The sequence below is a fragment of the Hemicordylus capensis genome, chromosome 15, assembly GCF_027244095.1.
Source record: "Hemicordylus capensis ecotype Gifberg chromosome 15, rHemCap1.1.pri, whole genome shotgun sequence".
NCBI classification, from domain to species: domain Eukaryota; kingdom Metazoa; phylum Chordata; class Lepidosauria; order Squamata; family Cordylidae; genus Hemicordylus; species Hemicordylus capensis.
In genome coordinates, this window is record NC_069671.1 from 14,441,414 (window position 1) to 14,465,238 (window position 23,825).

The following is a 23,825-nucleotide window of genomic DNA, read 5'->3' on the forward strand; positions in this document are numbered from 1 at the left end:
CCCATCTATTCAGCTGGACACCAAAGACACAAAAACCGATCACCCCGGCGGACCAAATCCTGCTCCAGCGTCTTGCGTATCCTGTGATCCCAGCTTGTCAGTTCAACCCTCTTGACTGTCATTCACAGGTTCCCAATCTCAGGTCTCCAGATTATGTTGGACTACAATTTATCAGCCACAATGGCCAGATGACGAGAGTTGTAGTCCAACCACATTTGAGGACCCAAGGTTGGGAATCCCGTGGAATGTTCTAGCTATGGAGAAAACCAGCTCTGAGGCTTCTGCCTCACATGCTTACCGTTCCTGGGAGTCTCGTTTTCAAAACACACAAACTACTTGCCAAATCACTGACAGAGATGCAAGCCTCAAAAATGCAAGCCTCAAAAGGAAGAAGAAATGCAAGCCTCAAAAGCAAGAAGAAAGTGCCTTGCTGTAGCACGCGGGGTGTGTGTGTGTGTTCCTTCCTCCACACCCTCCGTTTGCCTCTTGCTTTGTGATTTAGGGCCAAACCACGTTATGTTAAGCAAATGCTCAAGACAGACACGTTTGTTTCTTTTGACTAAATGGCAGCTGGACTGTCCCCTGCAGACTGGAACCATGGTGGCAGAAAAGGGCAAGGAATGGGGTTTTAACCCTATCCCCCCATCTCGGTCCCAATATCAATCATGTGCTCCCCGCTTCCCACAGCTGCTATTTTCCAAGGAAAGAAAGTTTACATTGGCGCTTAACATAATGTGCAGTTTGACCCTTAAACGCAGACTCAAAGGGGAGGAAGAGGCATGTTCAGGGGAGGACATTGGCATGTTCAGAGAATTCCCATTCAGGTCACAAACCGGCCTTTGATTTTCCAGGCTTGTCTTTTCTCTGTACAGTTTTCATAACAAAGGCTCATGCTGGCTCAAGATTATCATGAACAAAGCGGATAGCATCCTTGGCAGGACCACATTTTGATGGGTTCTCGGTCATACCTGGCCAGCACGAAAACCGAAACACTGGCAGAGTTGCGGCTTTCCTTTCCTTTGGCTGGAGAGGGCCATTTATTCACAGAGTTCTCAAATACAGAGCAGAACACACTGACTATTATTGCTCCTGCCAAGTCATCCCGTATATGCAGACGTTCCACATTTCCTTTGTTCAGACTCACCTGCCCACAGCTAATTTTGGGATCATCTGAACAGGGCCAATCAAGATTAAGCCCCCGCTCTTTAGGAGATAGGACGGCAGTGTTGCAAGCGCCATGGAAACGGATTGCTAAGGGTGGCTCTACAACTGCATGGGTTGTTAGTGGCATGAGGGGGTTAACTTTCAAAGCAGAGTGAGAACAGGAGGTGTTAAATGGTATGCCAAAACTGCGAAGTGCCCCAGTGAAAGCAGACCGATTGGTTCTGGAGACAGAGGAGGTTAGTGAGGTGCTGCTTCTTGTCCACCCGTCTCTCTCCAGAATACCTTTCGCGATGTCCAGGTCTGGGATCTGCAGAATGAAATCCACTTCCTGATGGGAAGAGCTCCCAAACCTTTCTCCAAAGGGATTCAGGGATTTTTCAGGTTTAGGTGCCCTATGTCTTTTGGGTGAGGACTGGGTGGGGGATTTGTGCGGGAGAGCAAGCTGGGCTAGGAGGCTAAACCCCCTGCAATGGGCGAGAGGGCTTTTGTTTTCTAAAAAGAACATTTAAGACACACACACAAAAATAAACACACCATTGTTAATACATACACAGTCATGCAAAACAAAAGTTCATTTTTCTCCTCCAATAATGTTAAGGGGCCTATGAAGGAAATACAATAGTTGTTTGAGACTCAACTAGTTCTTTTGTACATGGGACTTATTGTGCTATGCCTGGAACTCTTTTGCAGAGCAAAGAGTAAATTTTATTGTTTATTTATTCAATTTCTATGCCGCCCTTCCAAAATGGCTCAGGGCGGTTTACATTAAAATGTAAATGAAGAAAAACCAGTGATCACTGAAAGGGAGCACAGGCAGGGAGGAAACTGCTTCCTTCTGTAATATGCCAAGGGTCTTGAATGGAAGACTCAAGAAGAATGGAAGATGGCACCTGCCATCCAGCTTGCCAAGAGGGACCTGCTGTACAGCAGCACCACCACCACTGTGGATGGCCAAAGAGTGGTATTGCGGTTACCAGCTCAGCAGAGGTCAGGTGACTCAAGGACCAATAGGATTCCACCTGGTCCTATAAGGCAGCTGACTCAATCTGATTCTGAACAACTCACCACTCAGAAGTAAACTGAGCTGCTCTTGGACTGCCCATACAAGGCATGTCCTCTATCATTGACATCTGCACCCGCTCCTGAAATCCACTTTTTAAGTAGATTGATCAAAACCAGAACTTGGCCAAAGATTTTAGGAGCCACCACCAGACCTTAAGGCACCTGGGAGTTTTCCAGGCTGGCATGCACCACACACCTCTGTTTCCATGCAGCTTGTATTCAAGACGGGATGTCTGGTGGAGATAACTTTATCGTATAATCCTACTATGTATTTTATAGCACTTCTGATAAGATTGCAAGGTCCCATGCCTGTAATGTGGAAGGGAGGGACTGCTGACAGTACAAGCAACTTATTAACGTGCTAATTAACTTCAAAGGTCATATAATCTAATGCTCTATCCTGAGCTGAGGTCATGACAAGTACATGACAACACTGCTCACTCAAGTCCCATTGATTTCAATCGTCCTGACCCGCTCTCTTTCAACATAACTCATTAGAGCAGGGGTTGACCCAAGGTAGGTTATGGGTAGATCTCCAGGCGATCTGCAGTAGATTTCCAAGGGTTTCTGATGCCCAACAGCAAGGACAAAAGGACTTTTCTCCCCCACACCTTCTAATAAGAGGGCCAATGTGGGAGGAGAGCTGGTCTTGTGGTAGCAAGCATGAATTGTCCCCTTTGCTAAGCAGGGTCTGTCCTGGTTGCAAATGAATGGGAGACTACATGTGTGAGCACTGTAAGATATTCCCCTTAGGGGATGAAGCCACACTGGGAAGAGCACTTGCATGCAGAAGGTCCCAAGTGCCCTCCCTGGCATCTCCAAGATAGGGCTGAGAGAGACTCCTGCCTGCAACCTTCATAGCCAGTCTGTGTAGACAATGCTTAGTTCGATGGACCAATGGTCTGACTTGGTATATGGCAGCTTCCTAGGTTCCTATGCTACTAAGAAGAGGAACGGATGTTGTGGGGAACAACTATAAGATCAGTTCTGGCACTGGAAACTAGTTCTTGGGCTGAGCATCAGGAATTCATCAGTAGCATAATAATGTTCAAAGGCACCTTCATTCTAAGTCTGGTCCAAGCTGCTATTTTGCACCTAGCTCCAGTTTGTGCACCCCAGGGGTTCTGGGGGAAACCCAAGTAGATTCCATAAGCCTGAAATCTCCCCTTCCTTCCTTTCCCTCCACTTCAAAATGTGCAAAGTGCATCACACACATTAGCTCGGTCTTCCTTACAACAACCTGGAAAGGGAAGCCAGTATCATTATTTCCGTACTATAGATCGGTAGTGGAGGCTGAAAGGTAGCGGCTTGCCGAATCCCTTCGCGAATTTCTGGCTAAGGTAAGAGTTGAACCAGGGACTGAGCAACTCACACTCTTCACTACTGCGCTACAACAGGCCTCACATTTTCATCAGTAGGCAATGTTGCTCTTCGCAGAGATGATATGTTAGCTTTTTTTTTTTTTGTCCCCACCCTCCTAGGAATACCAGTTGGTCCAATGCAAGATGTCAGCAGTGAGATGTTTACTACACATTGTAACTGCATGCTGCAAGTAGGTTTTCTACTCTGGCATCCTTTGCATCCAAGGAACGAGCACATGTGCTCTGGTTGCAGACTGCTAGAGGACCAGCATAGACTATCTTGAGCAATGAGGAGCACTGAAAAAAATTCTTTTGAATGGAAGTACTGAAAAAGCTGTGGGTTGCAGGCGCCATATTGGAAGAGGCATTCTCCCTTATGCGAGAGAGGGAAGGGAATGCCTCTTCTTGGCTTATACCTGCTGAGATACATTCTACATTATCCAAAAGCAAGGGATGCTTGCTTTCTTAAAACTGATCCCTTTATTCACATGTGAATGCAACTGATTAATCTGTATAAATGATCAATTACCCGATTAGAACGTGCACGCTTAATCAACTAGATTTCTCTAATAAGTTGGCAGCTCCAACGTATCAATGTGCGCATCAGTATGGAACAGATCCAATTTCTTAGCAGTCACCCAAGGGCAAGGTGAAAACACATTTCAAAGGCTTCTAGGCAGAATGGAGTCCCAGCCGCATTTTTCTGCTGAAATTCTTTGTTCTCTTATGCAGGGATTGTAATTTCAGGATAACCATCCAGAGACGCCGTCCCTCTGAATCTTGTCGGAGAGAACAACCCCAAAGAAGCGGTACGGCTGATCTGCTTGGAGAATTAATGGGAAGGGCTGGTTCTGGAGGGGGAGAAACACTTACTGTTGGCTACGTTGGAAGCAGTGTAACTGTCTGCCATTCCCGAGACCTGGCTGGCAATGCTTGTCTCGCTGGCTCTCCGGAAGCCCCTGAACTGGGGGGCTGAAATGGGAGCAGAAGGGGACGTGTTTTCCATGAAGATGCCACCATGAGACTGAACAACATCTGCTACAAAGACGAAACAGGGAAATTGAGAATATTACACCAGACACAGAGCACTGCAAGACAAGCAGGATGCAAAAGCAGAACAAAAAAATAATGAAAACAGAAAAATCAAACCAATGTGCGTAGACACATGCTGAAGACCACTAGCTAGACGACATACCAAACCTCTCAAAGCCGACCGGAAGAAATAAGCACTTCAAACTGAGCTCAGAAAAATAAATCGAGAATACCGAGATTGGAAAAATCAATTAAACACCAGCGCAAGCACACGCGCACATACACACACAGAGTGGTGGGGGGGAGAATCGGCAACCACGTAGCCATTTCCCAAATAATAACTAAAATAAATATGTAAGTCAGACAAAGACAGAAAGGTCAGAAGACCCCTTCTCTGAGTGCTGCATAGATGAACATAATACTAGGACACAGAAGAGTGGCTCCTCTCTAATCAGGCTCTTATTTTGGGAAACTCTGCTTTCTCTCAGGACCTTTTCAGGGTCTCTTCAGTGAGAATCGCAGGTGAGCGTAACAGAAAGAGAGCTTGTTTGTCTCAGTGGACCTTTCCTCGCAGAGAGCAGCTGCAGAAGAGTTCGGGGTATATTCTGGGCTACATTCTTCACTGACAGAGCGAAGGCCCACAGCACATGGCCAGTCCCCCAAGTGGACTGCAAGGGGAACCAAGGACAGATCGCAGAATCCTCTGAATGCAACAGAACATAGTTGTGCAAGCTAAAATCAGTGGTTGTAGATAAGCTGGTGTGGAAGAGTCTCTAGGTGTAGAAAGTTCTAAAAAACATCGGCGCAGTGTCTAGCCAGGGGAAATGGGTGCAGGAGACTCATTCGGTGTGCTTGCTGCTGCCCAGCAAGGCATGCCTCTCCCCCTAGGAATAACCAGTCTGCAAACTGAAATTCGAGAGGTGTGGTACACAAGGCAGAGAACAATAAAAGAGAGAGACTAGGGGTGTGCTGATTGATTAGCTAGAAAATCGATCCGCTGAAAATCGGAGGTGATTTAACGTTCTAATTGCTGTGCCTGCCAACTGCTTTATTCCCCCACCCCCGCAACCATCCCGCTTTTAAAAAATTGTACCAGCAGCACCAGTACTTTTAATTGGGTGCTGCTTGGAATTTTATTTTTTTATTCTTGCTTCTAGCAAGCCCCACACCCAGTGACTATAGTAACTGGGGTGTGGTGTGTGTGTGTGTGTGTGTGTGTGTGTGTGTGTGTGTGAGAGAGAGAGAGTGAGTGTGTGTGAGAGAGTGTGTGTGTGAGAGAGTGAGTGTGAGAGAGAGAGAGAGTGTGTGAGAGAGAGAGAGTGAGTGTGAGAGAGAGAGAGTGAGTGTGAGAGAGTGTATGTATGAGAGACTGAGTGAGTGAGAGAGAGAGAGAGAGAGACAGCGAGTGAGTGAGATAGAGATAGAGACAGCGAGTGAGAGAGAGAGCGAGTGAGAGAGAGAGAGAGTGTGAGAGAGAGAGAGAGAGTAAGTGAGTGAGTGTGAGACTATATGTGTGTGAGCACTGTAAGATATTCCCCTCAGGGGATGGAGCCACTCTGGGAAGAGCACCTGCCTGCTTGCATGCAGAAGGTTCCAAATTCCCTCCCTGGCAGCAACTCCAAGACAGGGCTGAGAGAAACCTCTGCCTATAGCCTTGGAGAAGCTGCTGCCAGTCTGATTCAGCAGTACTGAGCTAGATGGACCAACGGTCTGATTCAGTAGAAAGCAACTTCCTATGTCACTCTAGTTGCAAAGGGAGAATTTATTGATTGGAAGTGGGGAAAGGAGGCCCGGTTCAATGTCCTGTGAACTGCTACAGTTCCTGACTTAGCTGGATTCTGGTCCCAACCGTGCCCTTAGCCTCTTCTCCCCTGGCATTCCGTGTTCTTATCTGCCTCTTGCTTTGATCTGCCAGGTTTCCACAGCCACAGCGTGTTGCTGAGCTGCAGCACAGCTGCCTCCACCACGGCATGCTGCCGAGCGAGGCCTTGTTCACACTGTGAACTTCTTCGGCAAGAGAGGAATTTCAGAGCGAAGTTGTGATAAAAGCTGGAGGTGGTCTGGGGCAAGAGCAATGTCTCGATCAATGGGGATTTGGTGGCCGGGCTGGCAGCACAGCAAAGGAGCAGGAGTTGGAGGAAAAGGGTACCTTCTGGTTACTGTCAGAAGGCAGGCCTTGTTGTGTCTTTCCTACACAAAACTGGTCAACAAACACAGCCATGCAGAACAGCAGCCGCCAGAAAGAAAGAAAGAAAGAAAGAAAGAAAGAAAGAAAGAAAGAAAGAAAGAAAGAAAAAAGAAAGAGAAAGAAAGAAAGAAAGAAAGGCAACCTGATTTAGCAAGCAGAAATTAGAAGAACCTGGATCCTGAAAGCTTTTCTGTGTGAACCATGAATCTTAGAAGAGGTGTCTAAACAGAATATTAAGTATATTTGGATAAGGTCTCCAAAAGGAGCAGTGAAGATCCAGGGGCACTTGTGCAGAGTTCTGCAAAAGCAACATCTGCCTTGACCCTGGGAAGTGCACAGACAGACCTCTGGAGGCTTGGACTGGGCTTCATGGAATGCAGACACTTCTTTCCAAGCACTTTGAGAATCTAGTAATATTTTGAGGGGAACGTTTACAAACCACAGCCACCATGGGTCTGTTACCCTTGCCAACTATAAACATGTCCATGACCCTGTAAGGGTCCTAGTCCTCCTAGTTGTAGAGAAAAGCTTGGAGAGAGAGAAAACAGCAATTTCCTTCTCTTGCCCAGATCCAGCCATGTTCAGCCAAACGGCCACCCAAAGCGTTCCACACTGACAGAGGCCCCCATTTTGCCTATTGCTGCTGAGTCCAGTTGCGAAGATGTATGGCTGGGTGCAAAATCCCTGGCACATGACGAGCCATTTCCTATCTGGGAGGGGAAAAAATGAGTGGCCGGCCACCAACCAGTGGCTACGTAAAATGAGAATCAAGTGAGGTTGCGTGGTGCTATCAAGGGAATGGGGATTAAAAAAAACCACCCCAACCCAAAACCCAGTGACTCGGCATTTAGCTGAATCATTTTCAAGCCTGCAGTGCCAGAGAAAGAGATTTCTCTCTGCTCTCTGAGCCGCTAATACTGTGAAGTCTGGAGAGTTAACATTCTCAGCTTAGCTGGCACCACCTGACACAGAACTTGGATTTATATTCCTGCAGAATCAAGTGCACATGACATGGGTAGGCGGGAGGGAAAGGAAGGTTTTTGCCTCGATGGCTTGTCCCAGATCAGAAAGGGAGCCAGTGAAGCGGTCTTCAAAAAGCTTTCAGGAGCCAAGGTGCAACCACAAGCACAGTCCAGCATCGTCACCCACAACCCTGGGTCCATGACATTAGACAGTTACAGAGCGGGAGGTGGGGGGAGAAGGGCAGAGTACACACACTCAGCAAATCCGAAATTTTTGCTGGAAGCATCTTGCCAATTCAGGATGGGAACAGGGATACTGGTTTCCACGAAGCTGTCCTGGTTCTGGAGAGCAACTAGAGGGCTGCTTTCTACGAGGAGGAGAGGGTTGCTCTGGACTGTTTCAACTGGAAGCAGAAGCAGGAAGAAAACAAATGGGGCGAAAAACAACAGACAGGTGGCCACAGAAATTGTAAACGGACTCACAGCTGATACTAACAAGGCCTCAAGACCCTCCGCCAAGGGATTCATACACAGAACAGGAAGCAAAGTGTCTAACAGGACGTGATCAATCAGGGTGTGTGTTGTAGGCATGAACTGGGTGTGTGTGTGCAGGAGGTTTAAAGTGGAGAATGGCGTATGAGAAGGGGGAGCTGAACCACCTCCCTCCCCACCAAAAAGGGAAGGTAGCTCTGTCTTCACCTCCCACATCAGCCCAGAGCGGTGTACTACATACTTCAGTTTCTCCTCCCAACAACCCTGTGAAGTAGGTTAGGCTGAGAGAGAAGCGACTGGCCCAGAGTCACCCAGCAAGTCTCATGGCTGAATGGGGATCTGAACTCGGGTCTCCCCGGTCCTAGTCCAGCAATCTAACCACTACACCACGCTGGCTACTGCTTTGTGTTACATTCTTTTATGTTTCTGTTATTTTAAACTGTATAAAGTCCTGAGAGCTGCCTCATTACAGTTCCCCCCCCAAAATAACTACGTTAAAACATTTAGTCCAACCATCTCCCTGACATACGAGTTTACTATGTGAGAGGGGTTTGGGGGATTGTGTATGGAGGAGTGTTCAATCCTGACTGCCCCACCTGAATGCCAAAGTGGTGCAGCCTGGAGAGAGGCTGAGCACCTCAGCAGGAATGAGGCCTCTAGCAGTGGATTGCGACTTACCCAGGAGGGCGGAATTACCGTCCCCGAGAGGGAATCGCTGGTAGCGCGGGATGCTGAAGGGTGGCAGAATGTGAAACTTCTTCTCCAAAAGAGGCTCCAAGCGTGAGGCAGAAGGGTCTGCAGGATGGAACAGGTTATAGACTTGCTGGCAGGCTGGTCTCAACTGGAAAACTGGACCGGAAGGAGGGAGGAAAAGAAAGAGAGCAGAGGTATTGAGAGAGGAGTTCCTTGCACCCCAGCGTCACCAACGATCTCATTCTGTCTGCATCGTGGGCTGTATACCTGAGCAAGGCACAAAGACCACCGGCGTGTTTCAGCTCTTCTGAACAGAAATGTTCCGAGAAGTAATGTTTATGTAAGCTGGTATTTAACCGAACAGTCCTGGCCACACAAGGTTCATCCCTCATTGTCCAATGGTTTATTATACAGTCCTAAATCATTATAATGTGACTGTGTAACCTACATTTTATTAAATTAAACCTAACAGGTGCTTGAAGGTGAAGAATGAATAAAAGGGAAGTTATAGCAGAATCTATACTTGCCATGTGAGCCCACCTTAGCAGTTTGCATGGCAAGTGTACATTTTTATTTATTTATATATTTACATTTATATCCCACTCTTCCTCCAAGGAGCCCAGAGCGGTGTACTACATACTTAAGTTTCTCCTCACAACAACCCTGTGAAGTAGGTTAGGCTGAGAGAGAAGTGACTGGCCCAGAGTCACCCAGCAGGTCTCATGTCTGAATGGGGATTTGAACTCGGGTCTCCCCAGTCCTAGTCCAGCACTCTAACCACTACACCACGCTGGCTCTTTCTACATGCCACCAAATCAAACACTGCATCGGCCATCAGTCTTATTCCTCCCAATCCATTACATGAGCCACCTGCTTGAGTATTTTTTTAAAAGGCCACGTGTATACTTCTCCATTTATCTGTCCCCATATTAAAAGCAAACAAACATTTTAAAGAATTGTAAAACTGTTCAGGAACTAAGGAGAGGTGTTTTGTTGATGTCACAGGCACTAGCCAATCAGTACAGGTCACAGCCAGTATCTACTCCAAAGTTGCACAACTATTTTTTCCAGGCTTTCCAGGTTTTGTTCACAAAGCCTCAAAACCCTTTAGGAGCATAAAGTGTTCCCAAACACCCCTCCGTGCCACACCAGAACCTACCGTCAAGAGTGGGAACAACGGTTTTTCGCAATGCGAGGACCAGCCCCAGAGGTGATCCAAAGAGGAAGAAATCTGTGATCTCAAATTCAAACTTCCCAAGGTTTCCTCCATCCAGCACGGTGGAGCTACTGGATCTCCTCGATCCAGGGTAGTTTCTCAGAACGCTAGAATGTAAACTGGAAAGAGAAGAAAACCAGTTGTAAGCAAGTAAGAAAGCAAGCAAAAGGGCTAGACAGATGACCACCAATGCCGTCCATGCTGTGTGGTTTATAGTGCATGCAGTCCTTGAGTCTTCACACACAGGAAAAGTCTTTGTCAGGAAAAGTACCAGCAGGCAACATAAACAAAACAGGCACCTCCCTCTCGCATTGCTACCACCTTGCCTAAATGCTCAAATGGCACTTAAAACAATTTCCTTGGTTTTAAGAGCCTTGAGGTCCAGCACAGAAAGCAACGTTTCTTTTGCTCATTTCCACAACCCTCCAGGGAGGGAGGCAGGCTGCCCATCTTCCCATTTCAAAATTGGGAGGATAAAGGCACAAGCGACCTTCATGTCTGGTGCAAATAGCACACAGAAGGCTCAGAAGGGTTCTTCAGCTTGATAGGAGTGAAGGTAACAGTTGTAATCTCCCATGCCCTCTTCGTGCCACATGCAAATGATGCTCTTGTGGGATATGCTGGGCCGTTGGGCATCACATTTCTGCCCTGCTGTACCTTGCAGTGTAGGCCCACCAGAAGCCAAGTGAGGCTCCTTGCGTGGGGCGGCTCCTCCCTTCCCGCAGCCCCTGGAAAAGGAAGCAGGGATGGACTGCTGGGAGACTTGCCAACGCAAGCCTGTTTGTCTCCATCATTAAGCAGCATTGTCTCTGTCTGCTGATTTCAACACAGGGGAACTGGGGTTGTTTCGGTCCCATACTATAGGCAAAAACTAAATATTCTTTATAACCCTGCTAGTTCTTCCAAGTTTTATAATCCTTTGAACAGTATCCAATTTTATTTTAAAGCATAGATATTTTGGAGAAAAGAAGTTTTGACCCCCCAACCCCAGTAATTTGATATTCCCTCCCACTCAGGGCTGGGAAAGAATCATAGGCAGTTTTGAAAGTCTGCAGAGCTTTTAAGCAATCGGCTTGATCCAACAAAGTATCTCTTCTTTACCTATTCTATATCATTTAAGATTCTCTCAGAATATGGTCTCCCAAACGCTTTAGATTTCTCTACAGTATGGAAAGCTGTGAATGAGTCTTACCTATTTCTTCCTCAAAGAAGTTGTTGGGACAAGTGTTAAGGGGTTAAGAAAAGAAAGAGAAAACAAAATAAGAGAGGAAAGAGAAACAGAAAGATCACCATCGGCAGAAGGGAGTTTTGCTTTTTCGCTCACAGCCTCTCTCATCAAGCAGGGGAAAACGGACATCCATGAATCCACACATTTATACCATGCATCGCACGGCAAAGACTTTCAATCAAGGATTTGCACAACTCTCTGATCGATTATGCTCACGCAATCCATACACAAGGAATGCCAAACCATTCTTTGGTGTCACATGGGCGAGCCTTGGGCTTCCTCCTTTCTTCCTTCCCTCAAGCACTCTGATACCCCATCCCCGATTTCCTTGTTCACAGCTAAGCATAGTTTGCAGTTCCATCCAAACAGGAACACTGTGGTTTGTTCTTGCACTCTACAATCAGAATCAGAAACTGTGGCTTGAAGTGGATTTCCCATTCTGGTTTGGAGGGCAAGTCGAGTGCAAACAAAAGTTTTGCAGGAGTGCCTCAAGTCGGGCCCAAGGACAGAGATTGTGCAACTTCAGGCTTACGCAGCAGCACCCCCCACCCCAGTTCCCATGCCTTGAGGGGGCTTCTACTGAGCCAGAGAGCAGGCAGGCATTCTGGGAGGCAGGCTGGAGTACAGGGGTCAGACTCCAAGACGTAGCCAGGTTGATGGGTCCTTCTGCTCCTGGCCAGGAGTACCGAAAACCACTGCTGTCTATGATTGGGGCATCTCTGCAATGGAGAAGGCAAATGGGCCCGGCTTGAACTGAAGGCGCACCCTACAACCTGGCCCAGAATCCTCTGCACCATGCAAGAATCCCAGGGCGGATGCTCAAGGAATGTGCAGCGGGAAGTGTTTGCAGAAGATACGGCATTTGAAAAACTACTGCTTCAGCACCACCCCTTGAACATTGTGAGTTTAGTCCAACTGGCTGATAACAGCAGCTAGTTTCGCAATAGAACCACTCCGGAGTTATTCTAGAGGACTAATACATTTCAGCAGGACTTCCTCTAGGAAGTTTAGCCAGGCTGCTAGCCAATGACTTTAAAATCCCCACTAATCCTAGGATTTCCAACTAGCCAGGCCTCAAATAAGAACATAAGAACTTAAGAGAAGCCCTGCTGAATTGGGCCCAAGGCCCATCTAGTCCAGCATCCTGTGTCACACAGTGGCCCACCAGATGTCATAGATCTCTTTCTATTCTACCACAACTGCTACTTCCCCCCTCTGAAACCTTCACAGCTTCCATGACCTGCCTGGTGTGACATGCCCCACACAAACCCCATGCCCTCCTCTGCCAGCCCTGCCACTTCTGCCACACTGCTCCTCCTCCCGGGCCTCCGCCAGTGTTTCCTCTAATTTTTTCATCTATGTGCTGAATGAATTCTGTTCTGGGTGGCAGTTTCATGGCAGTGTGTGTGCACATGCATTCAGAGTGGGGCCTTCGGGAACTAAAGTTAACTGAGCGGACATTTTAAAAAATTGTGTGTGCGTGCACAATTAGAGAAAACCTTAGAGGAAACACTGACCTCTAGGGATGCGCACGGAACCAATTCGAAAGTCTGGCAGCTCGGCTGGTTTGAAGGTGGTGGTGGGGATCTCTTTAAGGATGGGGGAGGGTGCTCTTGCCCCTCCTGCCACATTTCCCCCACCGGTGCTGCCTTTTAAAACAGTCCAGCAGGGCAGAAGCGTATCTCCTGGCCACCCCAGTGCCTCTTCGGACTGGAAGTGACCTTAAGTTGCCGCTGTGCATGCGCATATCACGACACGCATGTTGCACTCACTCGTGCACACGTCGCCACATGCGCATGCACAGTGACAACTTCCGGTCTAAGGAGGCACCGGGGCAGCAAGGAGGTACGCTTAAAATCCTTAAAGAGATCCCCCACCCACACCTTCGAACTGGCAGGTGCCAGTTCTGTGCACACTACTACTGGTCTCTACTCTACCCTCCCCGGTGCTTCTTTCCACTTCCTTCCCTTCTGCCTTTTGAAAAATGTGGGAGCAGGAGCAGCAGGAGGTCAGGTGGTGGTGGTGGGGTACATGCCTGATGGTGGGGGGAGGCCAAGAATGCCAAGGGCATGCTCTGCTACAGAGGGCCGTGGCATGCTGGAGGGGAGAAGAGCAAGCCACAAGGGAAATTCCAATTACCAGTAGCCTGTCGGTGAGATTTACAGAGAGGCAAGGGTAGTTAATAACTAGGAGAGTTCTCAGAGGCAGAGATTTAATTTTTGCATCCCTCCTAGGTCAGGGGAGCTGGGCGAAAACAACAAGCCTGCAATATTATTTAGTGCTGGGATGAATACAAAAAGTGGCGGCAGAATCCACTAAATCTTTTTAATATTATCAAGAGAGTATTCCCTGCAGAATATGTGTGGGATAAATAAAATCTACGACTGCCTGGCTGGAAAGGAGTGCTTTATGGGCACAAGTTTGGAATACAAATTCCCAGCAGCTGTGGGGGCATTTTCAAACAGGCTCAGGAAATCTGACTGAAGCAGTGGCTTTGTGGGAGGGGCACCCTCCAAAACTGATATTTATTTTTATTTTACTTTAACATATTTTTATACCGCCCAAAACTTATATCTCTGGGCGGTTCACAACCAGATAAAAACAAAGATAAAAACGTTAGTTCAAAACAAAACAAAACAAAACAAAATTTAAAACCTAAGAGCAGCAGCAGCAGCAAGGAGTTTTCAACACCCTCAGGCAGCGGTAGACACTCTTGGCTCTCCAGCTGTTGTTGAACTACAACTCCCAGCATCCCTCCACCACAAGTTTTGTCTGGGGTTGCTGGGAGTTGTAGTTCAACAAGTTGTGGCTGGGGTTGCTGGGAGTTGTAGTTCAACAAATTGTGGCTGGGGTTGCTGGGAGTTGTAGTTCAACAAGTTGTGGCTGGGGGTGCTTGGAGTTGTAGTTCAACAGCAGCTGGAGAGCCAAGGGTACCTACCCGTGCCCTAAGGCACGGTCCCCTTCCCCACCTTCTCCTCCCTTGGCAAGCCTACCTCGAGAGGAATGCTTGGTGCTGCTTGATGGTGTCCAGCTCATAGGTCGACGAGTCGCTTGTCTTGCGCAGCGGCAGCTTCTTGGACTCCTCTCCATTGCTGCGAGGGATGTCGATGTTGCTCCGGCTGAGGTGTCGGCTGGCTTCCAGGCTGGAGCTGCCCCCGGAGCAGTAGCTGTTGTTCACAATGATTCCAGGAGACAAGAGATCAGTGTCCTGGAAGTTGAAGGGCACAAGGCCTGGGCGTCAGACGTCTGGCAGAGGGCAACTGCGTTGACACTCCCATCGGAAAACCAGCACAGACCCGCAGCTCGACCACAACCCCCCTGAGCGGTCCCTGGACTTGCCAGATGTCAGCGTTTGACCCCTGGCTTCTCGCCTGGTGGGCTAGTTATGCGGCCGTTAAAATCTGGGGGCCAGATGCAAGCATCAGGGTGTGAGTTGTCTGATGCAACGATGGTGAAACACAGAGAGTACTATCTTCACAGGGATACATGGATGTGAGGACTCAGACTGAGATGAAATAGCTCAGATAAGAATTTCTACATTTCTACATGGGAGCAAAAGGCTGGGGAAATTGAGTTTCCCCAGCGATTCTCAGGGCTGGGAGCAAAACTGTGCAGTGCTTCCCACAATAGCCACCGATGATTTTATCCAAAGTCTCCACAGAACGATGCTACATTATGACCCAATGTTGCTCTGTCAGCAGTTTCGAGTAGGGATGTGCACAAACCGCTCTGCAGGCCATGATAGAGGCCTGCGAACTGGTTCGCAAGTGGCCTGGTCCGGTGGTCCAACGCTGGGCGGTGTGTGTCGCTTTAAGGGCGGGGGGGAGTGTTGTACTTACCCCTCTCACTGCTTCTCCCCCCACCCGGCGCTCCATTTTTGAGTGAAATTTTCGTTCCTGCCGCCCCGCCCCCTTGTTGACAGCTAAAAGCGGAAGTAATTTCCGCGCATGCGCCCGCCACTCATGCTCACGCACGTCATCACACACACACACCCCGGCGTCTGACTGCGCCTCCGCGGTCCGTGCACATCCCTAGTTTTGGGGGGGGGGGATGGCACCTCCTTCCAGCCAGTGTTGTTGACTGCCATTTTTTTAAAAATTCCAGAAGTGCTGATGCTATGTTATCACACTGCATTGTTTTGTGGGTGTTCTAGGCAAAATAACAATAATTGGTGGCTGTCGGCCAGATGGCAATCACCTGAAGAAGGGCCACTCAGCCCATGAGTTTTGCCAGTGGCACAGCGAGGGCAGAGAGAGCCTGTGTTCAATGCATGAACAGGGGCAGCCCCTCTGCCTTCCGTGGTGAAGCCCCCTCTCCCCGCCCAGTGCTATGCCCCCGCCCGCCCCCGCTCACTCGCAGCCACACCACATGCTGCTCCCGTTGCCCCCTTGCCAGAATCGTCTCGGCCAGTGGGAAGTAGGAAAGACCTTAATGGGCTCTTTTGGAACTAGAAGATGAGTTAGCTTGTTCTGGTAGGATTGTTGAGATAACATATATGAATCACTTTTGAAGTGGGCTCTATACAATGCGGAGTGCTACATTCTGCGGTGAGTAGGAGCCTTCCCTACCATTCCAGAACGGGTGTGTGTTTACCTGCACACTTACGACACTCCCTCGTCGACTACTGTTCTGACTCTCTGATGTGGCCTGATTGCTGTAGCACAGAGCGTCAAAGGCCAGGATCCCTCCTACGCAGTCTCCAACCAAACACACCTGGACAACGGAAAACCAAACTCACTCATCATCTCTTTTGAGAAACACAAGCAGTTACAAACTCTGGGGAAAGCATGGAATTCAAGGACGTGATAGCCAAGCTAGTTCTGCCATGTGTCATGTGTACTATTTTATTGGAAACTCCAAGCTCTTCAAGGCAGAACTCTTCAGTTAACTGCAAAACATGCTTTAGTCAGCCAGCCACATGTAACATGCAACATTTGCTGGAACTGAGTTCTTGCATTTGCGATGAAAGAGTGGAAGGCGAGGCCTGCGAAGGAAAGGTGCTCGTGTTTCATTTTCTCACTGGTAGAGTGATAGCAGAGGCTCAGCAGAAGCAGACAGACTCTTGAGGCCTAACCCACCCTCACAGGGCTATTGTTGTGAAGATAAAAGTGGAGAGATGCTATGTAAAACTGCCTGACACTCCTTGGGGGAAGGCAACAAAGCAGCACTTAAAAAAAAAAAAGAACTATTCACATGCAAGATGGTTAAAAGAGAGAATAGATTAATCCAGTGGTTCCCAACCTGGGGACCTCCAGATGTTGCTGAACTACAACTCCCATTATCCTCAGCCACAACAGATGGTAGCTGGGGCTGATGGGAATTGTAGTTCAGCAAAATCTGGAGGCCCCCAGGTTGGGAACCACTGGATTAAGTAGCCCTAGTGTTGATTTAACACGCCCAGCACCATAAACTGCTATCATCTTGCACTAATTCGACTTTTCTTAGAAACTTCCACAAGAGAGGAAAGCTTTTTAGGCACTCTTTGGTTTTATCACTGCCAACGAAGGCAGGCTGCTAACCTGGCCACTGAATGACGTGCCTTCCTGGGACTTGATGAACTCGCTGTAGACCTGATTGGCTCGCAGGATCACCGTGGCTACAGCTTCCTGGTACTGTGGGGATGAGGTGGCCAGCAGAGGAAGTGCTGCGAGTGGAATGTGATCCTGGCTGTTGGAAAGGCAGCCTTCGTCGTAACTGTAAGGGCTGAGGCTAAAGAGAGGAGAGGAAGTTAAGGATTTGCTCTCCCTGGGCGACAATCCACAGGGCAGCAGCCACTCAGCGCTGATGGGACTCACGCACAACTGACCAACCAGGTTTGGACTGCAATGCTTGTGCGTCTGCCTGGCTGCACTGACTCCAAATACATGGAATCTGATGAGGAGGGCAATGAGACTGCATTTTGCCCAGAGCACCCTTTTTTTAAAGCAAGGAAGGCTTCCCTAAATCCATTTCTTCCTTCCCCCAACTCTCTCTCACACACATACTCCCTCTTCAAAAGAGATGCCTGCTTAATGACCACCCTGCCATACACAGAAATTAATCGTCAACTGGTACATTTCCATTTTCTGAAGAACACCCCAATACATCTCTGCAGCCCACCCTGCATGCTGCTCTGGACTGCTCCCTGGGGAAAGGGCGGGACAGGAACGCAAGGAAGCCAGCTCTCTGCCGCCTTGCACCTCCCTTTGCGCATCAGGCACAGGCTGTGTGTGCCTTTCCCCCAGGATCCTGGCTTGCGCCCCACGTCCCCAAGCGGAGTGGAGACATTCCAGGGGCAGCGCTGCCGGCAGTTCGGCTCTCTTCGGAGGGGAGATCGCAAGAGTCTTCTGGCGTCTTATTTGGCTGATTGCCAATAAACACACATGCGCATTAGATGGAGACAAACAGCACACGTTCCCCCCCCTTACCACTGAGGAGCATCCTGAGCCAGGGATCTATCTGCCCAACCTCAAAACTGGATGACCAGCAGCCACTGCATCAGGTTTGTAAATGGCACATTCAAGGCTCATTCACACGGCCACTGGCAGGAGAGCCAGGTGACCTTCCAATTGGCGGACGGGTGCTTGGAAACATTAAGGTAGGAGGCAGGGAGAATGATCGTGTGCCGGGCAGTGGCCGGGTAGGCCAAGCACGCCCTACCCAGGTTCTGTTCCCAGCGTGTTGCCCAAGTAAGAGGGAAAGCCGGACTACCCAGCTGCTGCCTTGCACACAACCACACTCCCCTCTTCGTCCCTTAATGTTTGCAGGCACATGGCCACCAATCGGAAGCATGCCCAGCTCTCCGACCCAGACTGGGCACTCCTCCTACCCTGCCGGCAGTCGTGTGAACAAACCTTAAGAAGGTTTGCATTTATTTGCCCTTCATGGGGATATCATACGAAAGGACACGACAGATACAGCGATACAGCTTTTCAACACCAGTTCCCAAAGCAGTTTACGTAGAGAAATAAAAACAAATAAGCAAATAAAATTGCCCCCTTGTCTCCAAAGGGCTCACAAACTAAATTAAAAAAAAAGACAGACACCAAAAATGCTGTGCTGGGGATGATTAGGGCCAGTTGCTCTCCCCCCTGCTCAATAAAAGGTATCACTGTTTTTAAAAGGTGCCTCTTTGCTCAGTTCATCGGCTCAGGGGACAGTTCATCTTGACTGATATGTGCCAGGAGGACATCCCTTGAGATTTCAATGCTACAACACTTTTAAGGAGCTGTTTACAAGACATGTATTATCTAAGCATTGAATGGAAACTAGAAATGGGGCATGGCGCCAATCAGAGGCCATTTCACTAGGTGACCTAAAGCTAAACCCTGGGCAGCTCAAGAGTGCAAACCCTCTCTTGGACAATGACAACCAAGAGCATAGTAGAAGATATCAATCAAAAGCCAATCCTTGGAAGAACTGGCATAATTTTGTAATTGGAACAGTGGTTCCCTTTCCCGGCCTTTACTGAAAACAAATCAAAATTCTGCCCAAAGATTTTGAGATTAGCTTTCATGTTGTCAACCTATTCACTGCCCACTCAACACTCCACTCTGCTTGCTGTGATCCCAATCCTGATCACTCAGAGCTGCTATTTCCACTTGGGGGGAAAACCACACACACAGGCAATGGCATGATTTGCCCTTAAAAGATGCAATTTTTGTGGCCTCTGTATTTTTATTTCTTTTTATTCCATGGAATCCTTGTGTATATCAGAAAAAGAAACAAAGAGTTTTCTATTTTTTTTTAAATCAAGTCAGTCAATCCAGCTACTTATTCATCAGCTAAGGGAGATCATCTCACGCTCAAGGATGATGTTTTCCCCTCTTATACTTGGAAACACAGATTCTTTCTGCAGGCAACTCACTTGCCACAGAACTCTGCGAATCCATGTTCAAGTCCTTATCTGATTCATTTGAAGAAATCAATTGTGGCTCTCCAACTGCAGTGCCATTAGATTCATTACAGCCACGTATGAGATCAAGATAGGATGGCTTATCGGATAGTTAATAAATTGCCCTCTTGATGCATGCAAGATAAAATGGGCCCACATGGGCTGTGATCTTAAACACATCTGATGGTGATTTAAACTCATTCGGGTTTAAATATGTGGCAGTGACATTGTGGAGGGAGGCATCAGAATTTGCAGCATGAGGGGGTTAACCCCTTCCCCTCACACTGGGGAAAATCCCCCTCTCCCCAAAACTGATATTTGCCCCAGAAGAAAAGTTGCCATTTACACCAATAGCAGCTTCTCTCCTGGAGCAAACGACAGCTGGGACAGAGGAGGTTTTCCTCAAGGGTGTGGCATAGGAGGGAAAGGGTTAAAAACCCCTCCCCTGTGCCACAATCCTGATCAACTGCACTCCAGGAGCTGCCATTATAAAAAGAAAAAGAATAAGGAAGAGCAAGCAAACAAGAAGACAGTTCACATGACCACAAACTGTGTAGGAAAGGACTCTCACCCAGTTTCAGGAGCTGGGCATGCTTCCGCTTTGTGACTGTCATGGCCCAGCTGGGTAGGACAGCACAACCTACCCAGATTTCGTCCCTAACTTCTGAACGAAGAAGGCGGGAAAATAATCCCACACAGCTGGAGCATGTCTCCCCGTCTCCTGGCTTGTTTTTATTTAACGCACGGCCGCAGAATGGTAGTGCACCCAGGCCCTGAAACTGGGTGGGACTCATCTCCCACCCAGTTTATGCTTGTGTGAACTGCTCTCCTGTGCTTAAGGTAACGTGACATTGGGCCTTGTATAGGTTCTCATGTAGGACTGAGAACTACTGAAAGTCCATAGAGATCACTTGGATCCTGAGTGGAACATTTGAGGATGTCTTGGGGGGTGGGATTTGAATGGGCAGTCATGGGAATCCCACGCCATACTGAGTTTGGCCTTTAGCCAGAGATGCAAGTCTGCTTTGAAACACAACTTCCTCGTCCTTGCACTCTCTAAATGGTGCCTCTCCAGCCCCACAGAAAAGAAAGAGAAAACCAAGCAATAACTCACTTAGAAACGAGCGAGAATGCTTCAGAGCAAATGGCTGGGCAAGGGACCAACTTGATGGCAATCCGTCCAAGAGCCACTGGGTAGTGGACCCGAATGACAGTGTCAAAGGCGGTGGCGATGGTGTTGACGTCCCCTTGCTTAGAGCTCTGGTCACCACTTCCAGTATCCAGGATGTTGCCCCCGTGCAGAACCAAAAGCAAGACATGGATTTTGCTCGGCTGCACAAGCAGCGGGACCACCTCATCCTGGAAGAAAAGGAACAGTAGGCACGACTTCAGTTATCAGGCTAAATTGGGTTCTGAACACCATTCCACTTTAGAACAATAGTCCCCGGATGGGTACCAACGATCTGGAAATGTTCAACGAGTGAAGCATTATGGATACACAGGGCAGCTTTACTGGCGATGCAGCCGCTACTTCAGCACTGGAAGAACCCAGTAGCATCAACAGAAGACGCCCGGAGACTATAAATGGATGCATTCACAGCTGGCAAGAAGCTAGGATATGAACAACAGGGGTATGGTAGAACAGGACAAAACCCATGGTGCAGTTCCCCAGAACTCTCTTTTCGGATTGCCTTGATGTTCTGTTTGACACAGCTGTACCTTAATTGTACACTGTGATTCTACATGTTTATTCTCATAATAATTAAGCGTCACAAGTTGACTTTCTGGTGCAACGTGGTGCTATTGCTAGGCACCTAGGGAGCTGCCTTATACCGATCAGACCACTGGTCCAGTATTGTCTACACTGACCGGCAGCAGATTTTTCAAGGCTTCAGGGATTGAACCTGGGACCTTCCGCATGCAAAGCAGGTGCTCTTAGCACTGAGCTACAGCCCCATCCCCAAAAGGGGGCAAACATGGATCTCCCATCCAGGCTCTGACCACTGGCTGGTGTGTATCATGTGGCCTTAGACTATGCTCTGGAAGGCTCATAGGCACTGAGAGTTTTCCTAGATAGAAAACTGTACCAGCGTCAGTGTTAATTTCCATGGGGAATGTGGCTGCCTGTATAAGTGACCTTTATGTCACTCTACACTTTTCTACCACAAATAGCCCTCAAATCCATGGAAAAGGTAGAACCAAAAAAAACCCCTTTTGCTGTGTTGAATGTGGGAAGAGTTTTTGTGTATGTTGGATTGCAGCATATAAACACGGTCAATCGAGTTTCCCCGGGAGGCATAGGAGGGCCATTACCTTCTATGGGCAGTGAAGAATGGGTTTGGGGAGGAGGAGGAGAGTTTTTCCCACCTCTCAGCCTGTTTGGCTCATTTACTCACACTCTGGTGCCTGCATCTTCCCGGTCACTGGGAAGGAATGGATGGCAGCTCCCTTGCCCTCTCCAGCACATGAAGCACTGGCTTCGTGCTGGACAGATGCTCGGCGAAAAAGAGACATCCCACGGGCAAGAAGCAAGTTCTTCGCCTTGGAGAGACTGAGCAAGGGTACCTCCACACATTTCTTCCCAGCTGGCCAGGGAGATGCAGTGGGAGGAGAAGAGCGGGGAGAAGCATGGTGGGGGGGAAAGAACGTGGCGGAGGAAAGGCAGTGGTGTGGGGGGAAAGCAACTCTGTGTTCTCAGTGTGGGAGGAGGAGAGAAATGGCCAGCCATCTTGCTGTGCCCCTTCTCAAAGGGGATAAGAAAAAAACTAGCTGAATCAACGCAAGAAAATCCTTTATTCTTACTTAACAATAATACTGTTTGGCTGAGCTAACCACGGCGTGCCTGTGGCGGCAATAGCAGGTAGACATGGTGGGTAGAGAGGAAAGCGGGGTGGTAATGTGGTGGATGGAGGGAGTATTAAACCAGGGGTTAGTAATGTGGAAGACTGAGATACACAAGAAACAGAAGGGAACTGTAGGAAAAACTTGAGTGTTTGCACAGCCCATAATCACTTTGGAAAAAAGTCAGTGCACAAACCCACCAATCCTACCGCAAGAAACCCTCTTATTTAGAAAGGCTCTGACATTGTAAGGACCTTATGAAAAACCCCAATAAAGGGTTGGCTTTAATAATAATAATAATAATAATAATAATAATAATAATAATAATAATAATAATAATAAGGTTATTAGGCCCACACACATGGAGGAGAACCTTTTTGGTGTTGAGGAACAATGTAAAAAATCTATCATGATTCATGAAAGCCCATGCCTCACAAATATGAAAGAACTGTTTAAGAGACAGGAGCGTGAAGTGTGGCAGAAAAGGAAGCAACCTACTGAGTGTCAAGCTTACTGGAATTGGCAGGGCCTCAAATAAGAATGGGATCTCCTTCCATTTCCACCGTCCTTCCATGAAAGCAGAAACCATCTGCCTCCCCACCCTGGCCTCAGGTAAAGCTTTGTAACCAAGTTGACAGAGCCTAGAAGGATGGTCTTCACAGATATAAATGAAACACATGCCCTCTGAAGTTATGAGGTCATCAATGAGGAGAACAGGGTGGAGGAACAAACGTTGCCTAAAAGGCTGGCATGGGTCCTTTGCCTTTCCAAATGCACACAGAAAGGCAGCCCAACAACACTCATATTAAGTAAGCCATTGTTCCTTTACCTTACAAGCAAAACCTTTTACAACACTCATGTGCTAATAATAGTCTGTTGGGCCCCCAGAATTGAAACAAGGACAGGAGCATTTGCTTATTTGTTTATATCGATGTAAACTGCTCTGTTGAAAAGCAGTATAAAATATTCATTGCATTTGTCATCGCAATGCTATTTGGCCATTTCTGCTTTAGCGAAAATGGATCCTGCAGAGGACTCTCGGAGCCTTTTCACACGACAGAGAAATCAACAAAGCCTACAACAAGGCAGTGTCACTCCTGTCTTATGGAACCAAACAACAGTGGAAAGAGGTGAGAGAGAAGAAATCAGAGCATAGAATTTTACTTATATGCGGTACCTCAATGATGCCGAGTCTTTCCACACTGGATCCAACATTATACTCTGCTGCCGATTCAAGACACGGATCATCTGGAAGGAAAGAAGATGTTTATGAGAGTTGGGAAAAGATGAAATATATTTCTCATTTCTTTTGTCAGATTATAAAGCCAACGCTACTCATAATGTGGCTAAATTTTGTCTAATACCAATGAATATATGGCAAAATCTAATTTCTAATGTAACAGAATAATTCACTGTCATCATATATTCATAACAACTATACTATCATTATTTTGATGGCTATCATGTTCCTTCATATTTTTGGACTGGTCGAAGACTGTAATAAAGTTTATCAATCTATCTACAAGTTGTTTTTCTCTCCTTCATTGGCAGAAAACACCTCTATATATAATACACTAAGGACGCATGTGGCAAGCCCCGCCCACACAGTGCTTCACCAATTGGAGGTAACAGAGCAGAAGCACTGTGGTGACTGGGCAGTGGGGATTCCATATGCAGATAGGGAAGAGGAGTGGGCAGGGGGTGAGCGGGCAA

At 47.9% G+C, this 23,825-nt stretch overlaps 1 protein-coding gene across 18 annotated transcripts in view; it reads right to left on the reverse strand.

The window, feature by feature from the left end:
• PITPNM2 (phosphatidylinositol transfer protein membrane associated 2) overlaps positions 1-23,825 on the reverse strand; it is a 158,532-nt gene that overhangs the window by 14,723 nt on the left and 119,984 nt on the right. For 13 of the 18 annotated variants that reach the window (XR_008312524.1, XM_053280125.1, XM_053280111.1 and 10 more), the window contains 9 exons: positions 23,290-23,360; positions 20,386-20,630; positions 16,918-17,107; positions 15,992-16,111; positions 14,392-14,606; positions 10,114-10,289; positions 8,940-9,110; positions 8,024-8,173; positions 4,461-4,625 (listed from right to left, as the gene is read on the reverse strand). Coding sequence is in view for 17 of the 18 variants with exons in the window: in XM_053280125.1 (XP_053136100.1) it covers positions 4,461-4,625; positions 8,024-8,173; positions 8,940-9,110; positions 10,114-10,289; positions 14,392-14,606; positions 15,992-16,111; positions 16,918-17,107; positions 20,386-20,630; positions 23,290-23,360 (1,503 nt within the window). In the remaining variant the exon portion in view is untranslated. Of the gene's footprint in view, positions 1-1,446; positions 1,657-4,460; positions 4,626-8,023; positions 8,174-8,939; positions 9,111-10,113; positions 10,290-14,391; positions 14,607-15,991; positions 16,112-16,917; positions 17,108-20,385; positions 20,631-23,289; positions 23,361-23,825 lie in introns of all 18 variants that reach the window. The other 5 variants (XM_053280129.1, XM_053280124.1, XM_053280123.1 and 2 more) reach the window with 5 other exon arrangements.